The 11469-nt window shown below is 39.0% G+C and overlaps 2 protein-coding genes across 2 annotated transcripts in view; one reads left to right on the forward strand and one right to left on the reverse strand.

Annotated features, from left to right (window-relative positions):
* LOC114662331 (endogenous retrovirus group S71 member 1 Env polyprotein-like) overlaps positions 1-11469 on the reverse strand; it is a 946272-nt gene that overhangs the window by 86304 nt on the left and 848499 nt on the right. The gene's annotated exons all lie outside the window — the stretch shown is intronic.
* On the forward strand, positions 5274-6467 carry LOC114663106 (tigger transposable element-derived protein 1-like). Its single transcript, XM_028816866.2, has one exon. The coding sequence runs from the start codon at positions 5274-5276 to the stop codon at positions 6465-6467; it is 1194 nt and encodes a 397-aa protein (XP_028672699.2).

The raw sequence follows: 11469 nt of genomic DNA on the forward strand, positions 1-11469 counted from the left end.
TTCCTTTTCCTTTTACACTTCTACACAGCTCTGAGTTTAGATTTCTGCTATCCTGTTTCTGTCTCCCAATCTAGTCAATTGTCCAGCAGGCATGGTGCATATTATGTTAGTTCTATCTAATAACTTGCAAGGTGGTTGTGACTGATTTTGAAGTTAAATTTCTGGTTCCTAGCATTTCCACAGACAAACCTTAATTTTTTTCTCCCTTTATTAGAAATTCCCTATATTTCGTTATGCACTTGTGGTTTTCATTCCACCTTTCCCTCTTAGTATATTCCTCATTATTGCTTGCATTTTGAAATATGTATTTTTTTTGAAAGGATGTGTTGGTTTAGACATCTTGCTTTGTTTTTTTCCCAATTCTGTTTATCACCCAACTTCTGCTTCTCAAATCAAATATCAGTAATACAATAAGGTGTTATTTTTTATCAATTTTATTATTTGTTTTTTTCAAAATGCTCTTGAATAGTGTGTTTGTTTAACATTCCATTTTCAACCTCTCAAAATAAAGGTCTTTTTCTTTGACTTACTGTTCTCTACAAATTATCAGACAATGTTTTTATCTTAACACTATTTTATTTGTGTGAATTTGCTTTCAGATACATACTCTGAAGTTTATGACAGAAGTTCTTTCTGTATGATTGCTGCTGCTGCTTGGCAGAACTGGACGGTAATGGGGTGGAGCAGTGGGACTTGAGTGCTTTGTTTTCATCTCCACAGCACTGTCAGGACACATTGTAATCAGACAATCTTCCATGTCTATAATGTTGTTAAACAGTGATTGCCAAATGAGCCAAAAAACTTTACTGGCACAAATTACGGGGGCAAAAACAAAAAAATTAGCATCCCTTATGGCTAATGCCTTAAGGCTAACTGGTGAATAAACCTAGCTCTCCACTCTAAGGGCTGGTTTGTGATATAAAATGAATAAGATTCATGTCTGCCTTGTATAAAATCTTAGCATTTCTTTTAATCTATTTTTCTTTTTTTTCTGTCTAAAATATCCCTAGGACAAAGGGCAGTTTTTGAAATTACAATAGTGTGTAACGTACTCTTGGTTTTACCAAGAACATGGAAATGTTCCCATCAGACAAACCCCTAGACTTTTAAATGTATACATAATGAATAAATTATTTTTTCCGTTACCTTCTATCATCTATCTACCATCTATGTATATGCCCATGTGGAATTTTTTTTCACTATTTTGTTTTTTGTCAGTATAAACATTTGTATAAATATTCTTTGGCTGTATAAAATTGTGAAATCATTTTACTTCAGAGAAGTTACATTTTTATTATATTTCTTCAGATAATTCTAAGTAATACTACATTTCTGTTAGCCACTTTCCACATGCAATAAGTAAATACATTTCTCTGGGCCTATTGCACCTGAGCATTATGGTGCTGTGACTGGCACTACTGCCTCAGTGTAATGAATATGATTTTCACTAGCAAACACTCACCAATTCACTTAATTTGCACAACTTTTAGGAGAATGGTGATTCTGATTGTCCCCATGTAGGCACATGCTTGGCCATGTGATGGACTTCCACCCTGTCCACAGTTGACCCCTACATTGTGCTCAGTTATGATGAAATAGGCTCAGGTCACCTGCATCCCTAAACTGAATAAACTTGGCTTGAAAATGTTATATTTCCTATTGACAAGTTCATATATTTATACAGGTTATTCCAGCTTTTTGGTTGTTTCATCTTAGATTTCCTGTTATTCTGGTTTTGATTTAATACAAAACTGATCACAAAAATAATATTCCATTTTCACATCAGGGTGAAATATGTGTATATAAAGATATATACTGTATAAGAGAGAGAGAGAGAGAGAGAGGTTAGGACCACATGGTGAGACAGCACATTGCCACACCTACCAGTTCAGATGGAATGGAACCAGTGTGAGGTTTTTTGTGGTGGCTTGAGTGCCAATTCTGCCACCAACCCCCAGGTTTTTCCCTGCAGGTTGGAGGGCCTACATGCAGGGCTGCAAATTAACGTCATACCCAGGACAGAGCAATTGCAGGTTAAGGGCCTTGCTCAAGGGCCCAACAAAGTAGAGTCACTTTTGGAGTTTACGGGATTAGAACCGGCAACCTTCCAATTGCCAGTGCAAATCCTTAGCCTCAGAGCCACCACTCCATCCTAAAGTGCATCCGGAAAGTATTCACAGCGCATCACTTTTTCCACATTGTGTTATGTTACAGCCTTATTCCAAAATGGATTAAATTCATTTTTTTCCTCAGAATTCTACACACAACACCTCACAATGACAACATAAAAAAAGTTTACTTGAGATTTTTGCAAATTTATTAAAAATAAAAAAAACTGAGAAAGCACATGTACATAAGTATTCACAGCCTTTGCCATGAAGCTCAAAATTGAGCTCAGGTGCATCCTGTTTCCCCTGATCATCCTTGAGATGTTTCTACAGCTTAATTGGAGTCCACCTGTGGTAAATTCAGTTGATTGGACATGATTTGGAAAGGCACACACCTGTCTATATAAGGTCCCACAGTTGACAGTTCATGCCAGAGCACAAACCAAGCATGAAGTCAAAGGAATTGTCTGTGGACCTCCGAGACAGGATTGTCTCGAGGCACAAATCTGGGGAAGGTTACTGAAAAATTTCTGCTGCTTTGAAGGTCCCAAGGAGCACAGTGGCCTCCATCATCCGTAAGTGGAAGAAGTTCGAAACCACCAGGACTCTTCCTAGAGCTGGCCGGCCATCTAAACTGAGCGATCGGGGGAGAAGGGCCTTAGTCAGGGTGGTGACCAAGAACCCGATGATCACTCTTTCAGAGCTCCAGAGGTCCTCTGTGGAGAGAGGAGAACCTTCCAGAAGGACAACCATCTCTGCAGCATCCACCAATCAGGCCTGTATGGTAGAGTGGCCAGACAGAAGCCACTCCATAGTAAAAGGCACATGGCAGCCCGCCTGGAGTTTGCCAAAAGGCACCTGAAGGACTCTCAAACCATGAAAAAGAAAATTCTCTGGTCTGATGAGACAAAGATTGAACTCTTTGGTGTGAATGCCAGGCGTCACGTTTGGAGGAAACCAGGCACCGCTCATCACCAGGCCAATACCATCCTACAGTGAAGCATGGTGGTGGCAGCATCATGCTGTGGGGGTGTTTTTCAGCGGCAGGGACTGGGAGACTCGTCAGGATAAAGGGAAAGATGACTGCAGCAATGTACAGAGACATCCTGGATGAAAACCTGCTCCCAGAGCGCTCTTGAACTCAGACTGGGGGCAACGGTTCATCTTTCAGCAGGACAATGACCCTAAGCATACAGCCAAGATATCAAAGGAGTGGCTTCAGGACAACTCTGTGAATGTCCTTGAGTGGCCCAGCCAGAGCCCAGACTTGAATCTGATTGAACATCTCTGGAGAGATCTTAAAATGGCTGTGCACTGATGCTTCCCATCCAACCTGATGGAGCTTGAGAGGTGCTGCAAAGAGGGAATGGTCGAAACTGGCCAAGGATAGGTGTGCCAAGCTTGTGGCATCGTATTCAAAAAGAGTTGAGGCTGTAATTGTTGCCAAAGGTGCATCGACAAATTATTGAGCAAAGGCTATGAATACTTATGTACATGTGATTTCTCAATTTTTTTTATTTTTAATAAATTTCCAAAAACCTCAAGTAAACTTTATTCACGTTGTCATTATGGGGTGTTGTGTGTAGAATTCTGAGGAAAAAAATGAATTTAATCCATTTTGGAATAAGGCTGTAACATAACAAAATGTGGAAAAAGTGATACGCTGTGAATACTTTCCGGATGCACTGTATATATTGTATAAGGGTATTTATATACAGTATATATATATATATATATATATATAGTAACAGATAGAGGCACTGTCGAACCCTTGAACCTTCAGACCAGACATCAGACACCAGATAAAAGTCCAATATGACTTTATTTTATAATAGTGTGCACCAAGCATTCTGCACTCCACTATACTCATATAATACACAATCACTACACAATAATCCCTATAATAACCAATACAATAATCAATCCTCCACTCCCAGACGTGCTACCACCCTTCCACCCAGCTCAGCTCAACGTCTGGGATTTTCCACAATCCTTTTATAGTCCTTTACCCGGAAGTGGTTTTGTCCCTCAGTCCATGTGACTTTCTATCACTTCCAGGTCAGGTAAAAACTTCTCCTTTTCTTCAGCCCAGAAGTATATCATTTCTTCCATTCCCGTCACTTGGAAATACTTCCGGGTTATATGGAAAGCATAAATCCCTGGGCCTCCCTGCAGCGACTCCTGGCGGCCCCCATGTTATCCAGCAGGGCTGTGAAGAAAAACTCCAAGGTCCATGATTCCCTGTTGGCATTCGGGGCACCTCCATGCTGCAAGGAGGGCTCCAGCTGGCGGCTTGGAGGTGTTGGCCGGAATATATGGCCGGCAATCCCTCACAATATATATATACAGTGGAACCTCGAGATACGATCACCTCTGTATACGAGAAATTCAAGATACGAGGAAAGTATGAGTGAAAAATTCGGATCTAAATACGAGCATTGGCTCGCGTAACGAGCCATGAGCCAGGCTGTGGGTATGCGTGACGTGTTTCCCGATCCGCCTCGACTCAGGGATTCACCCAAGCTGACGCTGCCCGCATTTAACGTGAAAATAATTATTCCACGATGCCTCTCAAGAAGATTGTTGCCTCAGATAGTGCTGCAAAGAAAAAAAAGGAAGCCATGGCCGTTGAAATTAAGAAAGAAATCATAGATAAACATGAGCGTGGTGTAAGAGTGACGGAACTGGGGAAGACTTACGGCCGTTCGACATCAACGATCTGCACTATTCTGAAGAAGAAGGAAGAAATTAAGAAACTTGATGTGGCCAAAGGAGTTACTGTGACTTCCAAGCACCGTCCAAAACTCCTAGAAGATGATAAGAAGCTGTTGTTGGTGTGGATTAACGAGAAGCAGTTAAAAGGCGATTCGGTGTCGGAAGCTATCACTTGTGCTAAGGCTAAGAAGCTGTACTTGGACCTTCTCCGAAAAACACCAGGTACGTCGGCTGAAGATGAGGAGGCATTTAAGGCAAGCCATGGATGGTTTGAAAAATTTAAAATGAGAACTGGTATTCACAGTGTTGTGTGACATGGGGAGGCTGCCAGCTCTGATACAGCTGCTGCTGATAAATTTGTTCAAGAGTTCCAACAATTTATTAATAGCGAGGGGTTTATTCCCCAGTAAGTGTTTAATTGTGATGAAACAGGTCTTTTTTTGGAAGAAGATGCCTAAGAGGATCTACATCACGCAAGAGAAATATTTGCCTGGCCACAAGCCAATGAAAGATAGGCTTACCCTCTTGTTCTGCGCCAACGCAAGTGGAGACTGTAAAATCAAGCCGTTGCTCGTCTACCACTCAGAAAATCCACGAGTTTTCAAGAGGGGGAAGGTGCAGAAAAAAAAACTGAATGTGATGTGGTGGGCCAACAGCAAAGCCTGGGTAACACGGCAATTTTTCATCAAGTGGGTCAATGAAGTTTTTGGCCCCTCAGTGAAGAAATATCTTCACGAAAATAAGTTGCCACTCAAGGATTTGCTCGTCCTTGATAATGCTCCTGCACATCCTCCAGGGCTTGAAGATGATTTGCTGGAGGAATTTCAGTTCATCAAAGTCAAGTTTCTTCCTCCCAACACCACTCCACTTCTCCAGCCCATGGACCAGCAAGTAATTTCCAACTTTAAAAAGCTGTACATGAAGGCCTTGTTTCAAAGGTGTTTTGAAGTGACCGAAAATACAAGCCTGACCCTCAGAGAATTTTGGAAGGATCACTTCAACATCTTAAATTGTTTAAACCTTATTGATAAGGCCTGGGAAGAAGTCTCAGTGAGGACCCTGAATTCGGCATGGAAAAAACTGTGGCCTCAGAGTGTTCCTGACTTTGGTTTTGATCCTCAACCTGTGGACAAAACAGTGCAGCTAGTCGAAGAAATTGTATCTCTGGGGAAAACTATGGGTCTGGATGTGGATGGTGCTGATCTGGATGAGTTAGTGGAGGAGCATAGTGAAGAACTTAAAACGGACAAACTTAAGGAACTTCACAAGGAGCAGCAGCAAGAGGTGGTAGAAGAGCTTTCGTTAGGGGAGGAGGGAGCAGGGGATGAGTCCCTCTCTTCCAGTAAGATTAAAGAAGTGTTGGCAAAGTGGGAAGAAGTAAAAACTTTCTTTGAAGAAAATCACTCTAATAAAGCAGTGTGTGGGCGCACCATGAACTTGTGTAATGACAATGTAGTGTCGCATTTTAGGGGCATCTTAAAAAGAAGACAGAAGCAAGTGTCATTAGATAAGTTTTTGGTAAAGCAACCTGCAACTAAAAGAAAGTTAAGTGATTCTGACCCAGAACCTGCTTCCAGTGGGGTAAAATTCCCAAGAAGAGAGAGCCTTCCTGAATCAGAGGGGGACTCTCCTTCCCCACAGTAACCCGTTTCCTCCTCCCCACCTCCCTATCGTCTCCCTCAAGCCAGCCAGGACTCTTCTTAAAGGTAAACTACAGTTATATTATTTACCAGTGTTATTTATTAAAGGTAAACTACAGTATATATTATTTATCAGTGTTATTTGTTAGGAAAATTGATTTTTATGTTGATATTTTTGGGGGTGCGGAATGGATTAACTGGATTTCCATTATTTTCAATGGGGAAGTTTGTTCTAGATACGAGAAATTCGCTATACGAGCTCAGTGCTGGAACGAATTAAACTCATATGTAGAGGTTCCACTGTATATATATATATATATATATATATATATAGTATCTATATTATATTAGTATTAATTTTGTTTTTGTCATGGAATGCATAACAGTTATTTTAATAGTACAAGTCACAGAAAAAATATAAAAAATAGTATTATTACTAATTTTACACTCAAATAATATAATTGTCAGACATGTCAGATATTGCACTATACAGTATTATTATTATCTCATCGCACTAAGTTTTATAGTCCGATTTATTCTCACGAATCCGAGAGAGAGGCTATGGTTTGAGGAAAGGGGGAGGCTGGACTTCAGGAGTAGATAGCCGGGCGGAGCCATCCTCACTCACTCGCCAGCTTCCGTTCAAGTCGCTGTACCTCTCACCATGTGCTGGTGCCTCCACTTAGCTAGCGATACCTGTTTGTTTAGCAGACATTATCATCTACAGATTGTTAAAGTGTAACATTTGACATTTTTGAGAGAGAGATCACAGCTACCTGCTCATTGGCAGAGATAGCACGGCCACATGCTCTTCTCCGCTCACGGGGGACGCTCTCCCATCAAAGCTGAACACGATGAGATACAGTAGCAACGTTTGACATTGGAGTGTACCTACCTTTTGCTTGGCCAGAGATACTTTGCCAACTTTTTACACTTTTGCCAAAGAGATCACAGCTACATTCTCACCCCTGATAAAGACAGATAGAGACTGCTCTGTTTCTGATTTTTAGAGGACATTGATAATCAAGTCAAAGTATACAAAGTAGAATACAGAAGAAGACAATGGAAAAATGAAAGAAATCAAAAGTTATGATTGTGCTTCCAGAAATAATAGCATCTTAATAAATAAGAAATGGATATAAGTAAAGATTGAAGGGTTTGAGTATGTTATTTTTTTATAATAATATAAAACAATTTTTCTACAATAATATGTAATCTTATAGTAATAAGCAATTTAATTTTTGGTATCACTTATGTAGTGATGATTATTTTTCTGTATTTGTTTTTGTATATGAAACAAAAATAAGATCAGGACAAAAGAGGGATACAAGGGGTCTCGGACCCTAATACATCTGACTTGCATTTCCTTTTGCTACAATCTGCTCTATTCTGCACTCACTGTAACCAGCACTAAGATTGCCCTTTCTGGGTATTAAAGTGAATGATCTTAACAGTCTTCTCCAATTTGTTTATTATGAGATTAACGTTTTGGTAAAGATAGTGCTTTCCAAGCCATGAGACTGATGTATTAGTGAAAAGTGTTGACTGCAAAGAGTCATGAATTTATTGATAATCATTCAATGACTCAATCAGGGATATTTTTTTGACATAGGCATTAAAACTCAACTATTTTTGTAAGATGTGATGTAATGTGTGTGTACATTAAATTAAGCCTAATTGGCAGCAAAGAGAAAAATAAAATTTCACTCCATAAATATTATGCTGAGAATAAACTTATGGAGATAATTAGGAAATGGTAAGTCAAAGCATGTTTGTCCTGGGAAAAATAAGGGTAACAGATTAAAACAGAGCTAAGAACAAAACATTATGCCCAACTAAGGGCATTCTAGTGACAAAAAACAATTTCTGAATATTTTGAAGGTCTGAAATTGTTTTCCATCACTGATGAAGCAATATTCCTATTGTGCGAGGGAACACCCAGGATATACAGTAGATTACGAAAGACTCTTGTTAAAATGATTATTTATTTACAAAAACATAATGCAAAAAGGAGATAAATGATGGTAGAACACAAAGTATTAGCACAATACATAGAAAAAGAACATTAGCTGATCATGCGTATGACTTTTTACATATGATTTAAACATTTCATAAGATGTGGGGGCTCATCCACATGTCCACCTTCCAAATTACAGTGCAAGTTACTCTCTGTCTCATTTCCTAAAAAATCGTTTATGTTTCACTGCAGTCTCATTTTACCAACTTGAAACCTTGCCTCACTTGCCTTTTTACTCTAAGTTCAAATACAATGTTGCCAATGAGTACCTTTATGCTTTTTCAGGGCCTCCAGGACACCTTTCCTGCACAACACACTTTGCAATGTCCAGCGTACACTTTAAAAGTCAAGGCACCTTTGGAATCTCTAGGAGATTCTTCTGGTCTCTTGCAACCCATGTACTGGTTTAGTGACCTTAAAATAATAAATTCTGCTGTTCTCTATTCACTAATGAGGTACATTGACCCTTATCAGTTGGTAATGCTTATGGATACCTTAGATTAACAGTCCTCTGATGGATGCCGAATAGAATTGCGGGTCCTCATTTTCACCAGTATATAGGGTGTGCAGCCCTATGCCCACCCATGTTACAAATACTTTTAATGAAGTACTAACTTCCCAAAGTCTGTGTCCTGATGCTGTTTTGTTTCTTAGTCCACCACCCAGTCGCAACACCAAAGTTCAGTGTTATTCTAAGGACAAGACAAATAATTTAATTAAAGCATCAGTGGTGCCTACAACTCCTGCAGGAAACTGCCAGGAAGATAATAGAAAAAGTGGAAGATAATAGAGGAAGATAATAGAAAACAAGGCTTAATTTTTGTGATCACCGGAGTTATGAACAGATACACCATGAATTCTAACAAAGGAATGGTACAGTATAACATATAATATAGGCAATGACACCCACAGAAGATACCGAAAGATCATGCTTCCAATCAGGTGTACTTACTGTAATTTATTATTTATTTTTCTGTTTATAATGCAAATTTTATCTTTTCTGGTACATCAGCAACACATTTTGTAAGAAGATCGCATTCATTACAGTTTCTACTAGTGCTGTATTTGTACAAAGCAAATCAGACTGAACAATAGTGTAATCAAGCTGCAGGTTCACAAGTTCAGCCAACAATGGGAATGACCTTCATCTTATTCTATTCCAGGTACATCTGGATCTCTATATTATTCTTAAGAGAATTACTCCAGCAGTTGCAAAGTGTGACAGCCAGTTATTATTATGCACAAAGACTTCCCACTCCCAACAATGACAATAAAGCTACATCAAGTACAGCATACATAGGATGATATATTTTTAGCTTCAACTCATGGGACAAAGCATTTTTTTTTTTTTTTAAATAATGGTTCTTGTTGTTCAATGGGTAGAACTACTAACTGCCATTCATATATGTACTGTATTAATTTATAGGGTCATGGATAGCCAGGTCTAATTATGGAAGCATTGGATGTGGGCCAAAAACAAACCCAAACCCAGAGCATGTTCATCAAAGGCACACACAAGAACACTCTCTCATACAAAGTCATTTTCAAATCTATATAATATGAAAGAAAATCTGGAAATGTAACTCAAGAATCTGGAGCTGTGAGGCTGGCTGTGTCAGCATAAGCTTAGAGCAATTTAAATCTAACCATAATAGGACAGGCTGGACTGCTATAGAATGATGTTTACATTTAATTGAAAGACTAGAACTTCAAGTCCTTCCATACCATCAGTCAAACCATAACTTTCATTTAAGATGTTGTTGAGTGCTGAGTACTGTTGCTTTATTAAGGAAAATAAAAAAATTACACCCAAATAATAGAAATGTTACATTCTGTCAAATCCTGCACCAATCCATTAAAGGGCCAATTCACATAAACATACACAGAGCCAATTTCGGCACTTTGGAGTTCTATTTCCACAGTGGATTACTTTTAAATATATTTGTTTATCACACTTTTCTAATTAATTCAACATATAAATCAAATGCTGTTCTACAATCAATGATCAATGGCAAGTGGAGTGATCTGCTGAAGGTTGCAAAACGCACCAGTGATGGGACTGATTTGTGATGAGTGATTAAAAGGAAACAATACAATATGTTACATAACATAACATACTCAAGACAGATTAATCTTTGAAAAAAGAAGATTTTAAAAATGAGTACAAATCTCTATAATTCCCATACTGTCAAAAGATACATGGGGTGAAAACAGTGATATATTGATGGCTGTTGGCTACCTGTGCTAACCAAATATTACACCACATCTTATTTAATTGATCATGCATGTCGTACAGAAAGATAAAAAAAAAATCTAACTGAAACCACAACCACCACTTGGATTACCTTGAAACAGTTATTTCTTATTAATATCTCCAAGAAGAAAATAACAAAAGGCTCATACTCTTAAGTTCTTTTTGGCTGTGTCATCCAGAGGCCATTTATTGGCTAAAAAGCAGGAACCATTGAGACAGACAGTACGAGTCAATGAGGAATTACAGGTATTTGCATGTATACAGACAACATACTGCCATTCCCATACCAACTCCAAGGTGATTCTGAGGCAGTACTTTGCACGATACCATGGCAAGCTCTGTAAGCCCTGCTGTTCCGCATAGGGACACGTGTGGGGCAGATTGACTGACACTTGACCTCTTGCTGCATCCAAACGGTGCCTTCTTTTGCCTTTATGCCTGGCGCAGCTGCGTTGTTCTTATATGTGAGTGTACGTTTCAAGCAGGGTGGGCTTCTATTTTCTTTCGCCGATGTAGAACCCTCTTCCTCATCTGAGTTCACCTCTGATATAGCACATCTTTATTAGAAAACAGCATTGTCAGATCAGGGAGAGAGTGAATATGACTGAGAGAATAAAACTGAATTAAAAAAAAAAAACGCTAACCTTTACAAGTATCATAAATTTACACCAGCTGTTACAGACTCAGATCAAATGTATGTTTTTATTCTATAATAGTAACAATAAGTGCAGCTCA

The sequence above is a fragment of the Erpetoichthys calabaricus genome, chromosome 12, assembly GCF_900747795.2.
Source record: "Erpetoichthys calabaricus chromosome 12, fErpCal1.3, whole genome shotgun sequence".
NCBI classification, from domain to species: Eukaryota; Metazoa; Chordata; class Cladistia; order Polypteriformes; family Polypteridae; genus Erpetoichthys; species Erpetoichthys calabaricus.

What these genes read in the sequence shown, in the direction of transcription:
- LOC114663106 (XM_028816866.2), top strand. Translation starts at nt 5,274, where the DNA reads ATGCCTAAGAGGATCTACATCACGCAAGAGAAATATTTGCCTGGCCAC.